The sequence below is a fragment of the Oncorhynchus gorbuscha genome, linkage group LG03 (assembly GCF_021184085.1).
Source record: "Oncorhynchus gorbuscha isolate QuinsamMale2020 ecotype Even-year linkage group LG03, OgorEven_v1.0, whole genome shotgun sequence".
Lineage (NCBI taxonomy): Eukaryota > Metazoa > Chordata > Actinopteri > Salmoniformes > Salmonidae > Oncorhynchus > Oncorhynchus gorbuscha.
The window spans coordinates 88,952,401-88,979,696 of record NC_060175.1 but is presented as its reverse complement, the minus strand read 5'-3'; the positions used below and the strand labels follow the sequence as shown (position 1 = coordinate 88,979,696).

Sequence of the window (27,296 nt, the reverse complement as noted above, 5' to 3'; positions counted from 1 at the left end):
AGCTAAATTTAGTCTCATCTGACCAGAATATCTTCTTCCATATGTTTGGGGAGTCTCCTAAATGCCTTTTGGCGAACACCAAAAGACGTGTTTGCTTATTTTTTCTTAAAGCAATGGATTTTGTCTGGCCACTCTTCCGTAAAGCCCAGCTCTGTGGAGTGTACGGCTTAAAGTGGTCCTGTGGACAGATACTACAATCTCGGCTTTGCAGCTCCTTCAGGGTTATCTTTGGTCTCTTTGCTGCCTCTCTGATTAATGCCCTCCTTGTCTGGTCTGTGAGTTTTGGTGGGCAGCCCTCTCTTGGCAGGTTTGTTGTGGTGCCATATTATTAAAGAAAATGTATAATGGATTTAATGGTGCTCCGTGGGATGTTAAAATGTTCAGATATTTTTTTAGAACCCAACACTGATCTGTACTTCTCCACAACTTTGTCCCTGACCTGTTTGGAGAGCTCCCTGGTCTTCATGGTGCCGCTTGCTTGGTGGTGCCCCTTGCTTAGTGGTGTTACAGAGTCTGGGGCCTTTCAGAACAGGTGGATATAAACTGAGATCATGTCACAGATTATGTGACACTTAGATTGCACACAGGTGGACTTTATTGAACTAATTATGTGACTTCTGAAGGTAATTGGTTGCACCAGATCATATTTAGGGGCTTCATAGCAAACGGGGTGAATATACTGTATATGCACGCACCACTTTTCCGTTTTTTAAAATATTTTTAAATAAGTTATTTTTTACATTTCACTTCACCAATGTGGACTACTTTGTGTATGTCCATTACGTGAAATCCACATAAAAATCCATTTAAATTACAGGTTGTAATGCAACAAAATAGGAATAATGCCAAGGGTGATGAATACTTTTGCAAGGCCCTGTACTAAACAAATATGCCTCTTCATGCACAACATACATGTCAATCAGCAGCAGCGCAGCAATGACTGTAACTGGAAACAGAGAGCCCCTCCTTATAGTTCCTAGGTTGATGTCTTCATTATGCCTACACTGGTTGTATGCCGTTTCTCTCTCTTCCTCCCGCGTTCTCCACCACCTCCCTCTCTCTCTCTCTTTTAATGAAGAACTGAGAAATGTCAGGTGCCTGGAGAAGAGAAGAGTGTCTCAGTGTGTTTAGTCTATCCCACATCAACATCCTTTCTGAAGGGGAAGAGAAAGGCCCATCATACAACACTTCAGGCTAATCCATCCAAAAATAGCATAATTAGGGCGTCAATTAGCCTATAAGACAAAACAGCATACCTGGAATGAATGAGAGGATATTTCAATTGGAGATCTCTCTCTGTGTCTCTGAACAATAGACCAATCTGTGTGAGGATCGGTGGTGATTGAGGAAATATGAGATGAGATGACAGAAGGTCTTCAGACATTATTGATATGATATGATTGAAACCCCATCCAAAATACACAAGACAGAAGCACCCCAATTATTCCTTCAAAATGAGATGCATACATACCACTTATGCGAGAATAGCAGGGTGAGGGGAAAAAAACGAGGAAATATATTCCCCAAAACATTTAATTGCTCCGTTTGGATAGCTTGGCAGTTGTAACAACATGAGAAGAACAGGTCATATAAAACTCCACTATTGTCATAGGAGTAGTCTCTGTAGAGATATAGGCTAAGTGGTCTTTGTGTCGGAGACAGACTAATGAGCCAGTTAGTGTGGCAGTAAATGTCACTGCTCCTCTAGATAGCCAGGGGCTGAAAGACAGAGTGAGACAGAGCTAGAGGCCTTTACTGTACCTGTGGAGGTAAAGAGATGGGCTGGATCAGCAATACGGACCTGTCACTCTGAGACACACATTCATGCACGCAACACACATGCTTGTTTTACTATCCTGGTGGGGACCAAACACTTTAATCAAAATCCTATGTTCCCTAATCCCTAACTCTGAACCTAACCGTAACCCTTAACCTAACACTAGATTTGAGATTTTATTAGGATCCCCATTAGCCGACACCAATTGTCGACAGCTAGTCTTACTGGGGTCTGACACATAACGAAAAAGACATTACAGACAAAATACTTTACATCTTACATATACATTTAAAAACATGAACATAGTATATGTGTAGTATCTGTGTCTGTGCATCTATCAGTTACACATACAGTTGAAATCGAAAGTTTACATACACCTGTCTTAGGTCAGTTAGGATCACCACTTTATTTTGAAAAATGTGAAATGACTTCATCTGTACATGTCAGTACATCACAGTCACATCTATCAGTTACACATACATGTCAGTACATCACAGTCACATCTATCAGTTACACATACATGTCAGTACATCACAGTGACATCTATCAGTTACACATACATGTCAGTACATCACAGTGACATCTATCTGTTACACATACATGTCAGTACATCACAGTCACATCTATCAGTTACACATACATGTCAGTACATCACAGTCACATCTATCAGTTACACATACATGTCAGTACATCACAGTCACATCTATCAGTTACACATACATGTCAGTACATCACAGTCACATCTATCAGTTACACATACATGTCAGTACATCACAGTGACATCTATCAGTTACACATACATGTCAGTACATCACAGTGACATCTATCAGTTACACATACATGTCAGTACATCACAGTGACATCTATCAGTTACACATACATGTCAGTACATCACAGTCACATCTATCAGTTACACATACATGTCAGTACATCACAGTCACATCTATCAGTTACACATACATGTCAGTACATCACAGTCAGTACATTCATTGGGGAGGTCGGATTCATAGTAATGGCTGGAACGAAATCAATGGAATGGTATCCGGAATGTATCTAGCTTGACCTTAAAGGAGCTTGATATACTGATGTCTAAACACACTTGGCCACAACATGAATCTAATGTACAGCTCACTTCTTGAACAGAGCAGTTGAGTGGAGAAAGGTAAGCACACACTGTAACAATAAGACAATTCCCCCCTCTAGCTAGACAGTTAAGGTGCAGGGGGGCAACCAGAGCCCTCTTCCATCAACTGTTTAGGGTTTTGGTCTGAGGGGGTCTGTGTGATCTCACTCTGCAGCTGTCTGCCTGAAGAGCCTGTTTCTCAGTTTCCTCCTCACCTTGACGGTAACTCTAGACACCTCATACACACAGAGAGAGAAATACACACACACACTCACACACACACAATGGCAGGCAAACACACACACACACATCCCGACACCCTGACATCAAAACCCCAGCTGACACTTAATACCAGTCTCATAAAGAACCCAGGGGGAGAGTGAGGCTAGGGCCAGGGACAGAGTGGAGTGTGGGGCCAGGTCCAGAGTGAGGCTAGGGCCAGGGGAAACGTGTAGTGTGGGGCCAGGTCCAGAGTGAGGCTGGGGCCAGGGATAGAGTGGAGTGTGGTGCCAGGGGCTGAGTGAGGCTGGGGCCAGGGCCAGGGCCAGGAGCAGAGTGAGGCTAGGGCCAGGGGAAGAGTGTAGTGTGGGGCCAGGTCCAGAGTGAGGCTAGAGCCAGGGCTAGAGTGAGGCTGGGGCCAGAGGCAGAGTGAGGCTGGGGCCAGGGGCAGAGTGAGGCAGGGGCCAGGGACAGAGTGAGGCTGGGGCCAGAGGCAGAGTGATGCTGGAGCCAGGGCCAGAGTGAGGCTGAGGCCAGAGTGAGGCTGAGGCCTGAGTGAGACTGGGGCCCGAGTGAGGCTGGGGCCAGAGTGAGGCTGAGGCCAGGGGCAGAGTGAGGCTGGGGCCAGGGTCAGAGTGAGTCTGAGGCCAGGGACAGAGTGAGACTAGGGCTAGAGGGAGAGTGAGGATGGGGCCAGGGACAGAGTGAGGATGGGGCCAGAATGAGACAGGGGCCAGAGTGAGGCTGAGGCCAGGGGCAGAGTAAGGCTGGGGCCAGGAGAAGAGTGAGGATGGGGCCAGGGCCAGAGTGAGTCTGGGGCCAGGGGCAGAGTGAGAATGGGGCCAGGGCCAGAGTGAGGCTGAGGCCAGGAGCCGAGTGTGGATGGGGCCAGGGACAGAGTGAGGCTGGGGACAGGGACAGTGAGTCTGGGGCCAGGGACAGTGAGGCTTGAGCCAGAATGAGGCTGGGGCCAGAGTGAGACTGGGGCCAGGGGCAGAGTGAGGCTGGGGCCAGAGTGAGGCTGGGGCTAGAGGCAGAGTGAGGCTGGGGCCAGGGGCAGTGAGACTGGGGCTAGAGGCAGAGTGAGGCTGGGGCTAGAGGCAGAATGAGGCTGGGGCTAGAGGCAGAGTGAGGCTGGGGCTAGAGGCAGAGTGAGGCTGGGGCTAGAGGCAGACTGAGGCTGGGGCTAGAGGCAGAGTGAGGCTGGGGCTAGAGGCAGAGTGAGGCTGGGGCTAGGGACAGAGTGTAGTGTGGGGACTGCCTGCAGTCCATATGGCCCCTCCTGGATTAAGCTAAGAACCCAGACACATATTGGAGAGGCCAGGGACACCATTAAAAACCCCTTCATTGTGGACATGAAGTCTCTTTACACCAATGCTATGATAATATTTTGTAGCATTACAGACGGGGATGAGAATGTGAGGGAGAGAGAAAATGAACAAAGAGAAGAAGCTGTAAAGTGTGAGCCGGGAAGAGGAGAAGAGGGAGGGAGAGAAAGAGAAAGTGTAAAGAGAAAGGGTTGAAGATATTTGAAGAGTGAGAGAGAGAAAGTTCCAGGTTGCTGTGACTCTTCGGCTCTCGTTTGTTGGCCTCCTGTTCTCACACGGTTACACACGCAGAAACACAGAAACCCACACACACACAGACTGGATGAGAGAGAGAGCGAGAAGATTTGCTTATTTATTTTCCATTTTGTACTTTAACTATTTGTACATCGTTACAACACTGTATATATACAGTTGAAGTCAGAAGTTTACATGCCCCTGATTTACATACGCCAAATACATTTGAACTCAGTTTTTTCACAATACCTGACATTTAATCAGAGTAAAAATTCCCTGTTTTAGGTCAGTTAGGATCACCACTTTATTTTAAGAATGTGAAATGTCAGAATAATAGTAGAGAGAATGATTTATCTCAGCTTTTCTTTCTTTCATCACATTCCCAGTCAGAAGTTTACATACACTCAATTAGTATTTGGTAGCATTGTCTTTGAAAATGGTTTAACTTGGGTCAAACGCTTTGGGTAGCCATCCACAATTTTGGCCCATTCCTCCTGACAGAGCAGGTGTAACTGAGTTAGGTTTGTAGGCCTCCTTGCTCAGACATGCTTTTTCAGTTCTGCCCATTTTCTATAGGGTTGTAGTCAGGGCTTTATGATGGCCACTCCAATACCTTGACTTTGTTGTCCTTAAGCCATTTTGTCACAACTTTGGAAGTATGCTTGGGGTCATTGTCCATTTGGAAGACCCATTTGCGACCAAGCTTTAACTTCCTGACTGATGTCTTGAGATGTTGCTTCAATATATCCCCATAATTTCCCTCCCTCATGATTCCATCTATTTTGTGATCTGCAAAGCACCCCCACAAAATGATGCTGCCACCACCGTGCTTCACAGTTGGGATGGTGATCTTCGGCTTGCAAGCCTCCCCCTTTTTCCTCCAAACATAACGATGGTCATAATGGCTAAACAGTTATATCTATGTTTCATCAGACCAGTGAACAGTTCTCCAAAAAGTACAATCTTTGTCCCTATGTGCAGTTGCAAACAGCAGTCTTGCTTTTTTTATGGCGGTTTTGGAGAAATGCCTTCTTCCTTGCTGAGCGGCCTTTCAGGTTATGTCGATATAGGACTCGTTTTACTGTGGATATAGATACTTTAGTACCTGTTTCCTCCAGCATCTTCACAAGGTCCTTTGCTGTTGTTCTGGGATATATTTGCACTTTTCGCACCAAAGTACATTCATCTCTAGGAGACAGAACGCTTCTACTTCCTGAACGGTATGATGGCAGCGTGGTCCCATGGTGTTTATACTTGCGTACTATTGTTTGTAAAGATCTACGTGGTACCTTCAGGCGTTTGGAAATTGCTCCCAAGGAGGAACCAAATGTCTGGTCATATCATATGTCTGATGTCTTGGCTGATTTCTTTTGATTTTCTCATGATGTCAAGCAAAGAGGCACTGAGTTTGAAGGTAGGCCTTGAAATACACCCACAGGTAAACCTCCAATTGACTCAAATGATGTCAATTAGCCGATCAGAAGCTTATAAAGCCGGGTGGCAAGGTAGCCTAGTTGTTAGAGCGTTGGACTGAGCTGACAAGTTACAAATCTGTCGTTCTGCCCCCGAAAAGGCAGTTAACCCACTGTTCCTAGGCCGTCATTGAAAATAAGAATTTGTTCTTAACTGACTTGCCTAGTTAAAAAATATATATAACAAAAAGCTTATAAAGCCATGACATCATTTTCTGGGATTTTCCAAGCTGATTAATGGCACAGTCAACTTAGTGTATGTAAACTTCTGACCCACTGGAATTGTGATAAAGTGAATTATAAGTGAAATAACATGTCTGTAAACAATTGTTGGATAAATGACTTGCACAAAGTAGATGTCCTAACCGAAATTTGTGGAGTAGTTGAAAAACAAGTTTAATGACTCTAACCTAAGTGTATGTAAACTTCTGACTTCAACTGTATATAATATGACATTTGTAATATGACTTTATTCTTTAGGATCTTCTGTGAGTGTAATATGTACTGTTAATTTGTATTGTTTATTTCGCTTTTGAATATTATCTACGTCACTTGTTTTGGCAATGTTAACATATGTTTCCTATGCCAATTAAGCCCTTAAATTGAATTGAGATTAAGCCCTTAAATTGAATTGAGAATTGAGAAACTAGAGGCAGGAGACAACAAAGAGGTCAGAGTTGTTGAAAACACGGAGTCTCAAATTAAAGTCCTGCTGGACTCAGCCACATGCCTGAAAGATAAACAGCAGTAAGAGACTGCTGAGAAACTAAACAAAGAGACTGCTGTGAAACTAAAAAAAGAGAACAAGAGAGAAAGAGAGTGAAGGGAGGGGAGTACAGGCTCTCCACACACTATTTCATGCTCCCAATGTTTCATCCTCCCAATGTTTCATGCTCCCAATGTTTCATCCTCCCAATGTTTCACGCTCCCAATGTTTCATCCTCCCAATGTTTCATGTTCCCAATGTTTCATCCTCCCAATGTTTCATGTTCCCAATGTTTCATCCTCCCAATGTTTCATGATCCCAATGTTTCATCCTCCCAATGTTTCATGCTCCCAATGTTTCATCCTCCCAATGTTTCATCCTCCCAATGTTTCATGCTCCCAATGTTTCATCCTCCCAATGTTTCATGCTCCCAATGTTTCATCCTCCCAATGTTTCATGCTCCCAATGTTTCATCCTCCCAATGTGTCATGCTCGCAATGTTTCATCCTCCCAATGTTTCATGCTCCCAATGTTTCATGTTCCCAATGTTTCATCCTCCCAATGTTTCATCCTCCCAATGTGTCATGCTCCCAATGTTTCATCCTCCCAATGTTTCATCCTCCCAATGTTTCATCCTCCCAATGTTTCATCCTCCCAATGTGTCATGCTCCCAATGTTTCATCCTCCCAATGTGTCATGCTCCCAATGTTTCATCCTCCCAATGTTTCATGCTCCCAATGTTTCATGCTCCCAATGTTGTATATGTTCTCTGCTGAGGCCATTCAGTTGGTCCTTATTGGCAGTTCTCTCCATTTCAGATGGACTCAGAAGACTTCAGAGGCGCTAAACCCCAACAAGCAGATTAGCCAAGCACAGCCAGACGGCCAAACACAGCCCAGCGTAGAGCCACGCTCACCCAAACAAGATTTAGGCTTTTCAATGGAAATGACTTTTAACATACATGATACATACTGTATACAGAGCAAAAAGTCCCTGAAAGATATCTGAGATTTGGTATTGGGCCTATATGATCCTGTACCTAAGCTTACAATGCATTAAAGAGATTGTTTTTTTCCCACACAACATTGCTCTTCCTCAGACTAGTTGTTATTCATAGACTACCACATGTGCAGCTAGAGTATAGATGTCATTATTATATTATATGTTACATTGGGAACACTGAACATGACAGAGAGATCAACACATCTACATGAATAACAGGAGAGGAGAGGCTGAGAGGGTAGTGGAGAGGTTGGAGTCCCCTGTGGGCCCTGAACAGGTTAATGATCTCTATAGGTCCCACAGGAGCTGGGCTCTTTATACCTGTTCTGCTCTCATCCAACCATTCCTAGAGAGAGAGAGAGAGACAGAGACACAGAGAGAGAGAGAGAGAGAGACACAGGGAGAGAGAGAGAGAGAGAGACACAGGGAGAGAGAGAGACACAGGGAGAGAGAGAGAGAGAGAGAGACACAGGGAGAGAGAGAGAGAGAGAGAGAGAGAGAGAGAGAGAGAGAGACAGAGACAGAGACAGAGAGAGAGAGAGACAGAGACAGAGACAGAGAGAGAGAGAGAGACAGAGACAGAGAGAGAGAGAGAGAGACAGAGAGACACAGGGAGAGAGAGAGAGACAGAGAGACACAGGGAGAGAGAGAGAGACAGAGAGACACAGGGAGAGAGAGAGAGACAGAGAGACACAGGGAGAGAGAGAGAGACAGAGAGACACAGGGAGAGAGAGAGAGACAGAGAGACACAGGGAGAGAGAGAGAGACAGAGAGACACAGGGAGAGAGAGAGAGAGAGAGAGAGAGAGAGAGAGAGAGAGAGAGAGAGAGAGAGAGAGAGAGAGAGAGAGAGAGAACCAAACAATTATTGCCTGGGGGTTCCAGTGCCAGCTCGGCCCCAAAAGCTTTGGGAAGGGTGAGGCTAATCAGAACCAGACTCCTAACGACAACTTACCAAACCACACACACACAGCAAAGTCCACACATTGCATATTAAAGCTCAGTGAGGGAAAAAATGCCTGTAGGAACATCAAACTGTAATGAGGAACAGGCCCAATGAGCACATGAGAGAGAGAACAAGAGAGAGAGAACAAGAGAGAGAGAGAGAGAGAGAGAGAGAGAGAGAGAGAGAGAGAGAGAGAGAGAGAGAGAGAGAGAGAGAGAGAGAGAGCGAGAGAGAGAGAGAGAGAGCATAGCCTTGCTATTGAGAAAGGCCGGCGAAGGCAGACCTGGGTCTCAATATTATGGCTTGAACAGTGCTGCTTGGGATGTTTAAAGCTTGGGAAATCTTTTTGTATCCAAATCCGGCTTTAAACTTCTTCACAACAGTATCTCGGACCTGCCTGGTGTGTTCCTTGTTCTTCATGATGCTCTCTGCGCTTTTAACGCACCTCTGAGACCGTCACAGTGCAGGTGCATTAATATGGAGACTTGATTACACACAGGTGGATTGTATTTATCATCATTAGTCATTTAGGTCAACATTGGATCATTCAGAGATCCTCACTGAACTTCTGGAGAGAGTTTGCTGCACTGAAAGTAAAGGGGCTGAATAATTTGGCACGCCCAATTTTTAAGTTTTTGATTTGTTAAAAAAGTTTGAAATATCCAATAAATGTCGTTCCACTTCATGATTGTGTCCCACTTGTTGTTGATTCTTCACAACAAATACAGTTTTATATTTTTATGTTTGAAGCCTGAAATGTGGCAAAAGGTCGCAAAGTTCAAGGGGGCCGAATACTTTCGCAAGGCACTGTATAGACAGCACCAAAAGCAGTCAGGAACCAAATGAGAGAAAGAGATATAAAGAGAAAGGAAAAGAGAGAAAGAAAGATGGAGAACAAGAGAACAATAATGAAACAGAGATACCAACTGAAAGAAGAAATCTATTGTTTCTTCCTCTGATGTTTTGTCAATGATCAGCTGTTCTTTGAAGGAGGAAGTCATAAGGTCAAGAGAACAAAAACATTTCCTTCTGTCACACAATGTGAAACACAACAATAGTATCCACATATACCAGACAGCACCACAACAGATGGAGCTGAATCATTCTGCTACTGCCATTGTTCCACATTCAATCCCCAAGGTTTCTATTATTTCCTCTCTCGTCTTAGTAAAATAATTGACGATACTTTTGTTACAACATTCTCTGCAGCTTGCAGTGTGCTGCCACTACTACTGCACTGTTAACTTGCTTTGACTGAAGAAAAGCATGACACATTCAGAGTATAATCATAGAACAGTTGTTACCATTTCAAGGTGAAAATGTCACATTTAAAGGCACATAAAAATCACAAATATATGGCATGTTATTCAGTATAAGCCTACTTAGCAATAGAAAACTAAAAACTCCAAGTGTTACTTTGTAGCTTTCTTGTATCTTTTCAATTAGTAGTGTAATGTAATGATATGGGTGCTAGCATGCTAGATTCTTAATTCAATGATTGGATTGCTTGGATGCTATAAGAGCTCACCTCAGACAGTGATATTGATAGGAGTGCTAACATGCTAGATTCTAACCTCAGACAGTGATATTGATAGGAGTGCTAACATGCTAGATTCTAACCTCAGACAGTGATATTGATAGGAGTGCTAACATGCTAGATTCTAACCTCAGACAGTGATATTGATAGGAGCGCTAACATGCTAGATTCTAACCTCAGACAGTGATATTGATAGGAGCGCTAACATGCTAGATTCTAACCTCAGACAGTGATATTGATAGGAGTGCTAACATGCTAGATTCTAACCTCAGACAGTGATATTGACAGGAGTGCTAACATGCTAGATTCTAACCTCAGACAGTGATATTGATAGGAGCGCTAACATGCTAGATTCTAACCTCAGACAGTGCGGGAAGCAGCAGGGAAATCAGTAGAAACCTGATCCCAGGCAGTCCAGTTAATCTGATCAGCAACACTTTGTTCAAGTGTGTCTTACTTAAAGAGGACAGCACTCCTGCCTAGCATAGCTCAAACATCAGCCCTATCCCCTTTCACTAGAGATGCCCAGGGAGCCAGGTCTGCTATCTGATCTACACCACAGCTTTTAGACTCATCATCCCACAGACACAACACTGCATACCCACTTTAAAAACATTTATTTTACCTTTATTTAACTAGGCAAGTCAGTTAAGAACAAATTCTTATTTTCAATGATGGCCTAGGAACAGTGGGTTAACTGCCTTGCTCAGTGGCAGAACGACAGATTTACACTCAAGGGCCCATATTCATTAGTGTCTCAGAGTAGGAGTGCTGATCTAGGATCAGGTCCCCACTGCCCAGTCATAATAATTTAAAAGCCCAAACTGATCCTGAATCAGCACTCCTACTCTGAGAGACATTATGAATATAGGCCCTGCACTCACGTCTGCCCACCACAGTACAGTAACAGCAGTACAGTCATGACATGGTATTTGTCTTTGTTATGGGGTTGGTTGTATGTATGTAAGAGACAGGTCATTGAGTGAAACAGACATGTAAACTCTCCCCCAGCTGTTATAGCTGTTATTATATGAAAGAGAATTGGTGATATTAGTCATTTTTTAAGGCATGATAAAGGACCTACTAGATGTTTGAGGATTTTACATTTTGTGATCGTCGTATTCAAAGTTTTTTTAGCCCCTTTTCTCCCCAATTGGTAGTTACAGTCTTGTCCCATTGCTGCAACTCTCCTACGGACTCGGGAGAGGCAAAGGTCGAGAGCCATGCGTCCTCTGAAACACAATCCTGCCAAGCCGCTTTGCTTCTTGACACACGGCTCGCTTAACCCAGAAGCCAGCCCTAACAATGTGTTGGAGGTATACACTGTCTAAATGGCGCCCGGCCCGCCACAAGGAGTCGCTAGTGTGCAATGGTACAAGGAAATCCCAGCCGGCTGTGAACCCGGGGGCTGTAGTGATGCCCCGAGCACTGCGATGCAGTGCCTTAGACTGCTGTGCCACTCGGGAGGCCAAGATACCCCTGTTTTAGTGAGAAATCTTCAAAAAATAACAGGAATTTTGAATGAATATGAAAGCGTATACAAAAACATGAAAATACTACATGTCATGTCTAAAAATTGATATCCACCTTACCTCAATATTGTTTTACGTCCTCCGGATTCCAGAAGAAAGATGACGAGTTCAACGGGAAAGAGACTACTTTTATTTGACCCATTGATAAAACATATGCGTTTTTGATTGGACACCCTACATACTCCTAATTCTGTTTTATGAGTAAAACTGGAAATGGAGGTTTGTGAAACCCAAACAATCTGAGTGCAGCCACAACTAACAGCATTGAGGCTGTAGCGGAGTCCCCTGAAGGGAGTGTCCATGCTCCATGCTGCTGATGCTAATAGGAGCCAGGACCTTCAGGGGAGGAAGCTGACACCAGTCACCAGGTCACCCAGGCAGTCAGTCAGTAGGCTAAACCCACACAGCCTCAGGGTAGAGGGAGAGGGTCAACGCTCGGCAGCTCGGCTAGCCCTGTGTACCTGCCCTCAAGTGGCCCTGTTTATCTAGCTGGAGACACATGTTAGAATACACACACACACTTTTACACGCACACACAGACACAAGAACAGACACATAAGTGCACGCACACACGCACAGACACACACGAACACACACATCTTCCAGAGCCTCCGGTGTGCCTTAACCCCCACTGAGCCAGCAGCTGTTTCTAGCAGCACCAAACTGTGTGTGCCATATGCACCAAAACACTGCCATGACTGATTGAAACACACACTCGTTCTTAAAGAGTTCAATGAATGGGGAAAAAGGAAGGGAAAACATGTGACATTGCATGCCACTGCACTGTATTTCAATGTAATTGAACATAACAAGAGATGCTAATTGGAGCTGACACAACCGCATGCCAACAAAATGCAGATCCCTCACCTTCTACGACTTGTACCTTCAGCCCTGGCCCTCAGCCCTGAACCTCAGCCCTGAATCTCAGCCCTGGCCCTCAGCCCTGGCCCTCAGCCCTGAACCTCAGCCCTGGCCCTCAGCCCTGAACCTCAGCCCTGGCTTGTGTGATGTTTTCCCAACCAACTCAGAACAGTGAACAAACAAAGGTGGGAGCTGCCCCCCTCTGGGCAAAACAACATCCCAGCAGAGCTGTACTCCACATCAGTGATGGAGGTAAAGGAACACTCACGGTGTACAGATGGCAAATGAATAAGCGTTTCATCCTCAGCACCATGCATCCCACTGGATCTGGCATGTGAGCTTCGTGAGAACCACATTAACGCCAAGAAAGAGGGTACAGCCGCCAAGCAGGCCGCCAAGGCAGCAGGTCCTGCTCTCCCTCTTCCCCAAGCACCACAGCTCCAAGCAGGCAGCAGGTCCTGCTCTCCCTCTTCCCCAAGCACCACAGCTCCAAGCAGGCAGCAGGTCCTGCTCTCCCTCTTCCCCAAGCACCACAGCTCCAAGCAGGCAGCAGGTCCTGCTCTCCCGCTTCCCCAAGTACCACAGCTCCAAGCAGGCAGCAGGTCCTGTTCTCCCTCTTCCCCAAGCACCACAGCTCCAAGCAGGCAGCAGGTCCTGCGCTCCCTCTTCCCCAAGCACCACAGCTCCAAGCAGGCAGCAGGTCCTGCTCTCCCTCTTCCCCAAGCACCACAGCTCCAAGCAGGCAGCAGGTCCTGCGCTCCCTCTTCCCCAAGCACCACAGCTCCAAGCAGGCAGCAGGTCCTGCTCTCCCTCTTCCCCAAGCACCACAGCTCCAAGCAGGCAGCAGGTCCTGCTCTCCCTCTTCCCCAAGCACCACAGCTCCAAGCAGGCAGCAGGTCCTGCTCTCCCTCTTCCCCAAGCACCACAGCTCCAAGAAGGCAGCAGGTCCTGCGCTCCCTCTTCCCCAAGCACCACAGCTCCAAGCAGGCAGCAGGTCCTGCTCTCCCTCTTCCCCAAGCACCACAGCTCCAAGCAGGCAGCAGGTCCTGCTCTCCCTCTTCCCCAAGCACCACAGCTCCAAGCAGGCAGCAGGTCCTGCTCTCCCTCTTCCCCAAGTACCACAGCTCCAAGCAGGCAGCAGGTCCTGCTCTCCCTCTTCCCCAAGCACCACAGCTCACATTTGGGAATAATAAGACACAATGCCAAGTCAGCAGGTGCACAAGAAACAAGGCTCATGAAAACTGTGTGCAGTGCAACTGATTTGTTTGTGGGGCTTGTTCACACAAAGTCCCGAAGCTGTGTGCTGATTGTGGACCCGAAGCATCAAGAGAAGACGTGATTGACTCATGTGTAAAAGTTTGGGTATAAGGGCACAATACAGTGCCTGAAACAATCAACGAATAACTGTTTTTAAATCTTCTGCAATTACTGGTGTTCATGCACTGGTGCATTGGTTTAGGAATACAGCAAATCATTTCCCCTGCACACCTGGCTGGTTCTATTATCATCATCATCTTTTCATTTCTACTTTGTCAAAAGAAGCTGTAACTGGGCTTTATTAATTGCTAGAACTGTATTACTAATCACATCTACAAATAAAGTTGATCAAACGGATTACACTAATGTTTTTATTGTAAGGGAAAATCGTTTTTTTCTAGGACTTTGTAGAATTATACAAAACAAATCCTTGACTCTCTAAACAAATAACTATTGCTGTTATTTTTTTTATTGATACATTTCCATGAATATTTACTCATGCAATTAATCCTTTACAATAGTTTCTGCACTATTTATCAAGCATTTACTTATCAGGCATGTTTGCGCACGCATCTGATGCATATGCTAACGCAGGCGCCCGCCAGCATTCTTTAGCGGGTACATAGTAGCTAGCCTACTTCAGCAGTACTGTATCATTTTAATCATTTTAGTCAATAAGATTCTTGCTACGTAAGCTTAACTTTCTGAACATTCGAGACGTGTAGTCCACTTGTCATTCCAATCTCCTTTGCATTAGCGTAGCCTCTTCTGTAGCCTGTCAACTATGTGTCTGTCTATCCCTGTTCTCTCCTCTCTGCACAGACCATACAAACGCTCCACACCGCGTGGCCGCGGCCACCCTAATCTGGTGGTCCCAGCGCGCACGACCCACGTGGAGTTCCAGGTCTCCGGTAGCCTCTGGAACTGCCGATCTGCGGCCAACAAGGCAGAGTTCATCTCAGCCTATGCCTCCCTCCAGTACCTCGACTTCTTGGCACTGACGGAAACATGGATCACCACAGACAACACTGCTACTCCTACTGCTCTCTCTTCGTCCGCCCACGTGTTCTCGCACACCCCGAGAGCTTCTGGTCAGCGGGGTGGTGGCACCGGGATCCTCATCTCTCCCAAGTGGTCATTCTCTCTTTCTCCCCTTACCCATCTGTCTATCGCCTCCTTTGAATTCCATGCTGTCACAGTTACCAGCCCTTTCAAGCTTAACATCCTTATCATTTATCGCCCTCCAGGTTCCCTAGGAGAGTTCATCAATGAGCTTGATGCCTTGATAAGCTCCTTTCCTGAGGACGGCTCACCTCTCACAGTTCTGGGCGACTTTAACCTCCCCACGTCTACCTTTGACTCATTCCTCTCTGCCTCCTTCTTTCCACTCCTCTCCTCTTTTGACCTCACCCTCTCACCTTCCCCCCCTACTCACAAGGCAGGCAATACGCTCGACCTCATCTTTACTAGATGCTGTTCTTCCACTAACCTCATTGCAACTCCCCTCCAAGTCTCCGACCACTACCTTGTATCCTTTTCCCTTTCGCTCTCATCCAACACCTCCCACACTGCCCCTACTCGGATGGTATCGCGCTGTCCCAACCTTCGCTCTCTCTCCCCCGCTACTCTCTCCTCTTCCATCCTATCATCTCTTCCCTCTGCTCAAACCTTCTCCAACCTATCTCCTGATTCTGCCTCCTCAACCCTCCTCTCCTCCCTCTCAGCATCCTTTGACTCTCTATATCCCCTATCCTCCAGGCCGGCTCGGTCCTCCCCTCCCGCTCCGTGGCTCGATGACTCATTGCGAGCTCACAGAACAGGGCTCCGGGCAGCCGAGCGGAAATGGAGGAAAACTCGCCTCCCTGCGGACCTGGCATCCTTTCACTCCCTCCTCTCTACATTTTCCTCCTCTGTCTCTGCTGCTAAAGCCACTTTCTACCACTCTAAATTCCAAGCATCTGCCTCTAACCGTAGGAAGCTCTTTGCCACCTTCACCTCCCTCCTGAATCCTCCTCCCCCCCCCCTCCCTCTCTGCAGATGACTTCGTCAACCATTTTGAAAAGAAGGTCGACGACATCCGATCCTCGTTTGCTAAGTCAAACGACACCGCTGGTTCTGCTCACACTGCCCTACCCTGTGCTCTGACCTCTTTCTCCCCTCTCTCTCCAGATGAAATCTCGCGTCTTGTGACGGCCGGCCGCCCAACAACCTGCCCGCTTGACCCTATCCCCTCCTCTCTTCTCCAGACCATTTCCGGAGACCTTCTCCCTTACCTCACCTCGCTCATCAACTCATCCCTGACCGCTGGCTACGTCCCTTCCGTCTTCAAGAGAGCGAGAGTTGCACCCCTTCTGAAAAAACCTACACTCGATCCCTCCGATGTCAACAATTCTTGAACGTGCCAAAACTCTTGAACGTGCCGTCCTTGGCCAGCTCTCCCGCTATCTCTCTCTGAATGACCTTCTTGATCCAAATCAGTCAGGTTTCAAGACTAGTCATTCAACTGAGACTGCTCTCCTCTGTATCACGGAGGCGCTCAGCACTGCTAAAGCTAACTCTCTCTCCTCTGCTCTCATCCTTCTAGATCTATCAGCTGCCTTCGATACTGTGAACCATCAGATCCTCCTCTCCACCCTCTCCGAGTTGGGCATCTCCGGCGCAGCCCATGCTTGGATTGCGTCCTACCTGACAGGTCGCTCCTACCAGGTGGCGTGGCGAGAATCTGTCTCCTCACCACGCGCTCTCACCACTGGTGTCCCCCAGGGCTCTGTTCTAGGCCCTCTCCTATTCTCGCTATACACCAAGTCACTTGGCTCTGTCATAACCTCACATGGTCTCCCCTATCATTGCTATGCAGACGACACACAATTCATCTTCTCCTTTCCCCCTTCTGATGACCAGGTGGCGAATCGCATCTCTGCATGTCTGGCAGACATATCAGTGTGGATGACGGATCACCACCTCAAGCTGAACCTCGGCAAGACGGAGCTGCTCTTCCTCCCGGGGAAGGACTGCCCGTTCCATGATCTCGCCATCACGGTTGACAACTCCATTGTGTCCTCCTCCCAGAGCGCCAAGAACCTTGGCGTGATCCTGGACAACACCCTGTCGTTCTCAACCAACATCAAGGCGGTGGCCCGTTCCTGTAGGTTCATGCTCTACAACATCCGCAGAGTACGACCCTGCCTCACACAGGAAGCGGCGCAGGTCCTCATCCAGGCACTTGTCATCTCCCGTCTGGATTACTGCAACTCGCTGTTGGCTGGGCTCCCTGCCTGTGCCATTAAACCCCTTCAACTCATCCAGAACGCCGCAGCCCGTCTGGTGTTCAACCTTCCCAAGTTCTCTCACGTCACCCCGCTCCTCCGTTCTCTCCACTGGCTTCCAGTTGAAGCTCGCATCCGCTACAAGACCATGGTGCTTGCCTACGGAGCTGTGAGGGGAACGGCACCTCAGTACCTCCAGGCTCTGATCAGGCCCTACACCCAAACAAGGGCACTGCGTTCATCCACCTCTGGCCTGCTCGCCTCCCTACCACTGAGGAAGTACAGCTCCCGCTCAGCCCAGTCAAAAATGTTCGCTGCTCTGGCCCCCCAATGGTGGAACAAACTCCCTCACGACGCCAGGACAGGGGAGTCAATCACCACCTTCCGGAGACACCTGAAACCCCACCTCTTTAAGGAATACCTAGGATAGGATAAGTAATCCCTCTCACCCCCCCCCTTTAAGATTTAGATGCACTATTGTAAAGTGACTGTTCCACTCGAAGTCATAAGGTGAATGCACCAATTTGTAAGTCGCTCTGGATAAGAGCATCTGCTAAATGACTTAAATGTAAATGTAAATGTACATACAGTATATGCTGAAAGGCCAGGCGGTTCCAGTGTTAATGAATAACACTGGTGCTCAGGCTGACCTGGAGGCAGCTACACTGGGGTCTGGAGGACTGGAGTCTGCCTCTATTCATTGATATGCTGACCTTCTTCTGACCCCTTACTGGTCTAGTATGGGCTTTCTAATCCTGTACTGTTCTTCACAGGCACGTCCCAGTGCTGCTTGTTTTCTCACCTTTTATCCCCCCCTCTCGCTCTCACTCACCCCCCCCTCTCGCTCTCACTCATTCTCCCCCCTCTCGCTCTCACTCATCCCCCCCCTTCTCGATCTCACTCATTCCCCCCCTCTCGCTCTCACTCATTCCCCCCTCTCGCTCTCACTCATTCTCCCCCCTCTCACTCTCACTCATTCCCCCTTCTCGCTCTCACTCATTCCCCCCCCTCTCGCTCTCACTCATTCTCCCCCCCTCTCGCTCTCACTCATTCCCCCCTCTCGCTCTCACTCATTCCCCCCCCCTCTCGCTCTCACTCATTCCCCCCCCTCTCGCTCTCGCTCTCACTCATTCTCCCCCCTCTCGCTCTCACTCATTCCCCCCTCTCGCTCTCACTCATTCTCCCCCCCCCCCCTCTCGCTCTCACTCATTCCCCTCCCTCTCGCTCTCACTCATTCCCCCCTCTCGCTCTCACTCATTCTCCCCCCCTCTCGCTCTCACTCATTCCCCCTCTCGCTCTCACTCATTCTCCCCACCTCTCGCTCTCACTCATTCTCCCCCCTCTCGCTCTCACTCCCCCCCCTCTCGCTCTCACTCATTCTCCCCCCTCTCGCTCTCGCTCTCACTCATTCTCCCCCTCGCTCTCTCACTCCCCCCCCCCTCTCGCTCTCACTCCCCCCCCCCCCCTCGCTCTCACTCATTCCCCCTCTCGCTCTCACTCACCCCCCTCTCGCTCTCACTCATTTCCCCCCCTCTCGCTCTCACTCACCCCCCTCTCGTTCTCACTCATTTCCCCCCTCTCGCTCTCACTCACTCACCCCCCACCGTCTCGCTCTCACTCATTCTCCCCCCCCTCGCTCGCTCTCACTCATTCCCCCCTCTCGCTCCCACTCATTCTCCCCCACTCTCCCTCTCTTTTCCCCCCTTTCTCTCTCTCCCCCTCCCCCATCTCACTCTCTCTCAATTCAATTCAATGGGTTTTATTGGCATTGGAAACACATGTTTACATTGCCAAAGCAAGTGAAATAGATAATAAACAAAAGTGAAATAAACAATAAAAAATTTACAGTAAACATTACACAATAAAGACATTTCAAATGTCATATTATGTCTATATACAGTGTTATAACAATGTATTTTGGTATTTGGTATTTTATTAGGATTCCCATTAACTGTTGCAAAAGCAGCAGCTACTCTTCCTGGAAAAAAAATCCCAGAACCACACGGGGGGACCTAGTGAATGACCTGCAGAGAGCTGGGACCAAAGTAACAAAGCTTACCATCAGTAACACACCACGCCGCCAGGGACTCAAATCCTGCAGTGCCAGACGTGTCCCCCTGCTTAAGCCAGTATAAGTCCAGGCCCGTCTGAAGTTTGCAAGAGAGCATTTGGATGATCCAGAAGAAGATTGGGAGAATGTCATATGGTCAGATGAAACCAAAATATAACTTTTTGGTAAAAACTCAACTCGTCGTGTTTGGAGGACAAAGAAACATGGGAAACATGGGGGTGGAAACATCATGCTTTGGGGCTGTTTTTCTGCAAAGGGACCAGGACGACTGATCCGTGTAAAGGAAAGAATGAATGGGGCCATGTATCATGAAAAGCTCCTTCCAAGGGCATTGAATATGAAACGTGGCTGGGTCTTTCAGCATGACAATGATCCCAAACACACCACCCGGGCAACGAAGGAGTGGCTTCGTAAGAAGCATTTCAAGGTCCTGGAGTGGCCTAGCCAGTCTCCAGATCTCAACCCCATAGAAAATCTTTCAGTTGAAAGTCCATGTTGCCCAGCAACAGCCCCAAAACATCACTGCTCTAGAGGAGATCTGCATGGAGGAATGGGCCAAAATACCAGCAACAGTGTGTGAAAACCGTGTGAAGACTTACAGAAAACGTCTGACCTCTGTCATTGCCAACAAAGGGTATATAACAAAGTATTGAGATAAACTTTTGTTATTGACCAAATACTTATTTTCCACCATAATTTGCTAATAAATTCATTAAAAATCCTACAATGTCATTTTCTGGATTTTTTTCTTCTCATTTTGTCTGTCATAGTTGAAGTGTACCTATGATGAAAATTACAGGCCTCTCTCATCTTTTTAAGTGGGAGGACTTGCACAATTGGTGGTTGACTAAATACTTTTTTGCCCCACTGTATATCAGTCCTCTGATTACAATGAAGAGCAAGACGTGCTGCTCTGTTCTGGACCAGCTGCAGCTTAACTAGGGCTTTCCTTTTAGCACTCAACCACACGACTGGACAATAATCAAGATTAGACAAAACTAGAGCCTGCAGAACTTGCTATTTGGAGTGTTGGGTCAAAAAAGCAGAGCATCTCTTTATTATGGACAGACCTCTCCCCATTTTCCAACCATTGAATCTATATGTTTTTAACATGACAGTTTACAATCTAAGGTAACGCCAAGTAATTTAGTCTCCTCAACTTGTTCAACAGCCACACCATTCATGACCAGATTCAGCTGAGGTTGAGAACTGAGGGAATGCTTTGTTACTGGCCACCCATTCCAAAACAGACTGCAACTCTTTGTTAAGGGTTTCAGTGACTTCATTAGAGGTGGTTGCTGATGTTTGTATGGTTGAATCATCAGCATACATGGGCACACATGCTTTGTTTAATGCCAGTGGCAGGTCATTGGTAAAAATACAAAAGTAGAGTCCACACAAAACACCAGTCTCAATGTCAACAATGAAGAGGCGACTCCAGGATGCTGGCCTTCTAGGCAGAGTTGCAATGAAAAAGCCATATCCCAGACTGGCCAATAAATAGAAAATATTAAGATGGGCAAAATAACACCGACGCTGGACAGAGGAACTCTGCCTAGAAGGCCAGCATTCCGGAGTCGCCTCTTCACTGTTGACGATGAGACTGCTGTTTTGCGGGTACTATTTAATGAAGCTGCCAGTTGAGGACTTGTGAGGCATCTGTTTCTCAAACTAGACACTCTAATGTACTTGTCCTCTTGCTCAGTTGTGCACCAGGGCCTCCCACTTTCTATTCTGGTTAGAGCCCGTTTGCACTGTTCTGTGAAGGGAGTAGTACACAGCGTTGTGCGAGATCTTCAGTTTCTTGGCAATTTCTTGCATGGAATAGCCTTCATTTCTCAGAACAAGAATAGACTGACAAGTTTCAGAAGAAAGTGCTTTGTTTCTGGCCCTTTTGAGTATATAATCGAACCCACATATGCTGATGCTCCAGATACTCAACTAGTCTTAAGAAAGCCAGTTTTATTGCTTTTTAAATCAGTACAACAGTTTTCAGCTGTGATAACATAATTGCAAAATGGTTTTCCAATGATCAATTAGCCTTTTATAATTATAAACTAGGATTAACTAACACAACGTGCCATTGGAACACAGGAGTGATGGTTGCTGATAATGGGCCTCGGTACGCCTATGTAGATATTCCATAAAAAAATCTGCCGTTTCCAGCTACAATAGACATTTACAACATTAACAATGTCTACACTGCATTTCTGATCAATTTTATGTTATTTTAATTGACAAACAAATGAGCTTTTCTTTCAAAAACAAGGACATGTCTAAGTGACCCCAAACTTTTGAATGGTAGTGTACATTTTTTCAACAACAGGTTATGGTCAATAATATCAAAGGCTGCACTGAAATCTGACAGTCATTTGTGTCAGTGCAGTTGTTGAGTGACCTCTATAAGCATGATGAAAGTCTGTTGTTCATTTGCTTACAGAAAAATAGCATTGTATTTGGTCAAACACATTTTTCCAACTGTTTGCTAAGAGCTGGCAGCAAGCTGATAGGTCTGCTGTTAGACCCAGTAATGACCACTTTACCACTCTTGGGTAGCGGAATTACTCTGACTTCCCTCCAGGCCTGAGGACAACAACTTTCCTCTTGGCTCAGATTAAAGATATGACAGATAGGAAAATGATGGCTCACTGTTCATTGTTGGCATTTCCTGCCTAAGTCTTCCCACTTTCCCAATGAAGTAATTATTAAGATAATTGGCAACATGAAATCATTTTGTGTGAGGACAGATGCTGGGAGACGAGAAGCAAGTACAAGGAGCAAGTACAAGGACAGCGTCTGAACAGGGGGAACAAATATTCCATTAATGCTGACACAGGGATGAAACTGAGGAACAGACAGATATAGAGGAGGCAATCAATAAGTGATGGAGTCCAGGTGAGTCCAATGATGTGATGATGCGTGTAATGTTGGTGACAGGTGTGCGTAAAGATGAGTCTCCTGGCACCATCGAGCGCCAGAGAGGGGGAGCGGGTGCTGGCGTGACAGTTTTGTGATGAATAAGTCATCTGATTCAATGAAAGATGGAGTTGAATGTGTTTTTCTGGCCATAATTTAACTTAAAGTACGCCAAAGTTTTTGGGGATTTGTTTTATAATTTTTTGTGGGTCTGAGGGAAATATGTGTTTCTAATATGGTCATACATTTGGCAGGAGGTTAGGATGTGCAGCTCAGTTTCCACCTCATTTTGTGGGCAGTGGCCACATAGGCTGTGTTCTTTGGAGAGCCAGGTCTGCCTCTCTCTCTCTCTCTCTCTCTCTCTCTCTCTCTCTCTCTCTCTCTCTCTCTCTCTCTCTCTCTCTCTCTCTCTCTCTCTCTCTCCTCCCTCCCTCCCTCCCTCCCCCTCCCTCCCTCCCTCCCTCCCTCCCTCCCTCCCTCCCTCCCTCCCTCCCCCTCCCTCCCTCCCTATGGGCCAGTGTGATTGTGTAATGGCATTACATAGCCCTGACCTTCTGTGTTAGCTGCTCCCCTGGCCTTCCGGAACCTCTGCAGCATGACTCTCTAACGGCCCATAATAAAAGAGCCTGGATCCTACAGACAGTAACATAGTAGACAGGCAGCCCCTACAGACAGTAACATAGTAGACAGGCAGCCCCTATAGACAGTAACATAGTAGACAGGCAGCCCCTACAGACAGTAACATAGTAGACAGGCAGCCCCTACAGACAGTAACATAGTAGACAGGCAGCCAAGCAGGGTTTTAAATGGACGCAGGCACACACACAGGGTTTTTTTAGTGGGGACTGTCCCAGGGTTCAGAGGTGGAGCAGTGCTCTGGTTTCCTCAGGAGTCAATAGGAGTTGGACACAGTTCCATAATGAACTTCAGATAATGGAGCCCACTGGGGCTTGTACATATTATAGGAAATAGCATAGGGCCTACTGCAGCGTGGCCTGAGTAAAGGCAGTAGAAAGCAGGAGGATATGATACACTGTGTGGTCCAGAGGTGGCAAAACCTGTCTCATCCCATTATCACTCCCCATGTCTCTGTCTACTCAACCATTGGACAGTAGGACAGGGTAAATAACGTCTGGATTATTACTACACACTACATCACTATTCATTAGAGGGATGGGTAGAGGTGGCGGGTAGAGTTTCTGTGGGCCATGGAGAGAGAGAGAGAGAGAGAGAGAGAGAGAGAGAGAGAGAGAGAGAGAGAGAGAGAGAGAGAGAGAGAGAGAGAGAGAGAGAGAGAGAGAGAGAGAGGCAGAGAGGGAGAGAAGAGGGAGATGGGGTGAGTGGCCCTATCTTCCAGTGTCAGAAACTCATTAAAAACCTATACATAACTCATACTATGTCAATGAGCAACAAGAGAGTAGTGTAACAAATGTGTCCTACAATCCTCAAAGACATCATAGACATTGTTATGGCATGGCTATATTAGTGGTGAATATTAATACATTTCCCAACAGAGTACATCAAACAAATTATTATAAATCACATAAAAAGGCAACTGTAAACATTTATTGAGTTCATAAAAAAGGCTATTTAACAGAATCTTGCTGTATTCTCAGAGGCCTGATAACATGTGTTGTTTGTCAAATGAGAGAGAGAGCTGGGGAAGGAGAGAGAGAGCTGGGGAAGGAGAGAGAGAGCTGGGGAAGGAGAGAGAGAGCTGGGGAAGGAGAGAGAGAGCTGGGGAAGGAGAGAGAGAGCTGGGGAAGGAGAGAGAGAGCTGGGGAAGGAGAGAGAGAGCTGGGGAAGGAGAGAGAGAGCTGGGGAAGGAGAGAGAGAGCTGGGGAAGGAGAGAGAGAGCTGGGGAAGGAGAGAGAGAAAGAGAGTACAAAAAATCTGTCCTGAACATCAGTCTCTCGCTCTGTTCTGTCTGAGTAATCACCTTTCTTCAGAGAGACGACAGTTCTGCATTTCCTCAAACTAAAATTGAAGCTTTCCTAAGATCCATTGGATGTTGCATTGCTTGAAGAGAAACTGAAAAGGCAGCACTTGACAAAGAACATTTTCCCCAATAAAGGAAAAAAAGCTTCTGCCTTGTTCCAGGCATAAAGAGTACAAGCAATCAAATACATGACAGAATAGGGTCTTCTAATGTCACATATCTGGTTATAAACTAAGAAAATAAAGTGACCTAATGCTGCATAAGCATCTGAAAGCAGCATTAAAAACAGAAAAAAGATGCTAGTCGGTAGGCAGGCTGCTCCGAGCAGGGCCACGGACCTGGTAATGCAGTTCTAGGATACCCTATCCTGTTATCTCATGTTGGTCCACTCTCCAAGCCCAGGGTAATGAATTGGGGAATCACAGTTATCTGGCCCATTCAAGTGCTCTGTGAATAATATAGATCTGGCACGTGGCCAGCCGTCCACTTTGACTGACAACCGCTAATCTATTTGTAGGATTTCTGTGTCCTAAAGACACTTTCTCTCGCCTCTCATTCTGTCCCTTCCTCCGAGATAAGAGGGGATGACAATCAAAATTCGGTCTTTCCTTCCAATAACATCCATTCAGGCTAAATTACAGTTGAAGTCGGAAGTTTACATACACCTTAGCCAACTATATTTAAACTCCGTTTTTCACAAATCCTGACATTTAATTCTAGTAAAAAATTCCCTGTCTTCGGTCAGTTAGGATCACTACTTTATTTGAACAATGTGAAAGGTCAGAATAATAGTAGAGAGACTGATTTATCTCAGCTTTTCTTTCTTTCATCACATTCCCAGTCAGAAGTTTACATACACTCAATTAGTATTTGATAGCATTGCCTTTAAAATGTTTAACTTGAGTTCAAAGTTTTGGTTAACCATCCATGAGCTTCCCAAAATAAGTTGGGTGGATTTTGGCCCATTCCTCCTGACAGAGCAGGTGTAACTGAGTCAGGTTTGTAGGCCTCCTTGCTTGCACACACTTTTTCAGTTCTGCCCACAAATATTCTATAGGATTGAGGTCAGGGCTTTGTGATGGCCACTCCTATACCTTGACTTTGTTGTCCTTAAGCCATTTTGTCACAACTTTGGAAGTATGCTTGGGGTCATTGTCCATTTGGAAGACCCATTTGCGAACAAGCTTCCTGACTGATGTCTTGAGATGTTGCTTCAATATATCCCCATAATTTCCCTCCCTCATGATTCCATCTATTTTGTGAAGTGCCCCAGTCCCTCCTGCAGCAAAGCACCCCTACAACATGAGTCTGCCTCCCCTGTGCTTCACGGTTGGGATGGTGTTCTTCCCCCTTTTCCTTCAAACATAACGATGGTCATTATGGCCAAACAGTTCTATTTGTATTTCTTCAGACCAGAGGACATTTCTCCAAAAAGTACAATCTTTGTCCCCATGTGCAGTTCCAAACCGTAATCTGTCTTTTTTCTGGCAGTTTTGGAACAGTGGCTTCTTCCTTGCTGAGCGGCCTTTCAGGTTATCTCGATATAGGACATGTTTTACTGTGGATATAGATATTTTTGTACCTGTTTCCTCCAGCATCTTCACAGGGTCCTTTGCTGTTGTTCTGGGATTGATTTGCACTTTTCGCACCAAAATACGTTAATCTCTAGGAGACAGAAGTCTCTAAAACTGTTTGAATGATGTCTGTGAGTATAACAGAAGTGGGAAATCTGAGGTTTGTAGTTTTTGAACTATTGGCCTATCGAATACACAGTGTATATGCTTTTTTTGCACTTCCCAAGGCTTCCACTAGATGTCAACAGTCTTTAGAAACTTGTTTGAGGCTTCTACTATAAAGGAGGCTAATAAGGGCTCTTTGAGTCAGTGGTGTGGCAGAGTGCCACGAGCTGGTCACGTGCATTCACATGAGAGGTAGCTCGCGTTCCATTGGTTTTCTACAAACATTATTGCAGACTTTTCGTCTGAACTTTGCCTGGACCTGCCCGCGCGTCATGAGTTTAGATTGTGTATTGATCGCACAAACCAAAAGGAGTTATTTGGACATAAATGATGGACTTTATGGAACAAATCAAACATGTATTGTGGAACTGGGATCCCTGGGAGTGCATTCTGATGAAGATCATCAAAGGTAAGTGATTATTTATAATGCTATTTCTGACTTATGTTGACTCCAAAATGGCGGGTATCTTTTTGGGTTGTTTTGGTCTCTGATCGCTGTACTCAGATTATTGCATGGTTTGCTTTTTCTGTAAAGTGTTTTTGAAATCTGACACGGTTGCATTAAGGAGAAGTATATCTTTAAATCTTTGAATAACACTTGTATCTTTTATCAATGATTATTATGAGTATTTCTGTGAATATATGTGGCTCTGTGCAAATTGTGTAACACATTGTCCCGGGAGTGTCATCTGATGAAGGACATCAAAGGTTAGTGATTCATTTTATCTCTATTTCTGCTTTTTGTGACTACTCTCTTTGGTTGGAAAATCGCTCTATGCTTTCTGTGACTAGTTGCTGACCTAACATAATGATACAAATTGAAAAATGACTTGTGTCATGCACAAAATAGATGTCCTAACCGACCAAAACTAAAGTTTGTTAACAAGAAATGTGTGAAGTGGTTGAAAAACTAGTTTTAATGACTCCAACCTAAGTGTATGTAAACTTCCAACTTCAACTGTATATTTCAAAACAACTTTCAGAACCTGGAGTCAAGGACAAACATAGATTCTGGATCTCTATTTGGTGAAACCTAAGTAACTTCTAGTCTTCCTAGGGTACACAGACGTGTTGTGGTCATACTAATTCTCATGATATAGCCTACGCAACTTTGGATTGGGCAGCTAGAGGAAGAAATTGGAGCTCCTCTTTACCTAGCTAACACCTACGTAGCACCAGAGGCTACAGAAAACAGGCTTAGACCCGATGCCCATGCAGCTGGAGCTGGCGCCCTTTCCACAGAAATCCATCAATAGGGCCAACGCAACAAACTGATAAGAATTTCTATGAATTTGAAATGTTGTCCCTGCGGGGGCTCCATTGGCTGCGGACTTAACAGGAATATTGATGCGCTCACAGCCGGAGAGGGCCA

At 46.2% G+C, this 27,296-nt stretch overlaps 1 protein-coding gene across 3 annotated transcripts in view; it reads right to left on the bottom strand.

The window, feature by feature from the left end:
• Window positions 1-27,296, bottom strand: part of LOC124032168 (plexin-A2-like) — a 582,788-nt gene that overhangs the window by 453,537 nt on the left and 101,955 nt on the right. The window contains exon 4 of one of the 3 annotated variants that reach the window (XM_046344333.1): window positions 6,569-8,207. The exons of the other annotated variants lie outside the window; for them this stretch is intronic. Coding sequence (XP_046200289.1) covers window positions 8,025-8,207 — 183 coding nt within the window. The 3' untranslated portion in view covers window positions 6,569-8,024. Of the gene's footprint in view, window positions 1-6,568; window positions 8,208-27,296 lie in introns of those variants that run through there. 3 annotated transcript variants of the gene reach the window in all.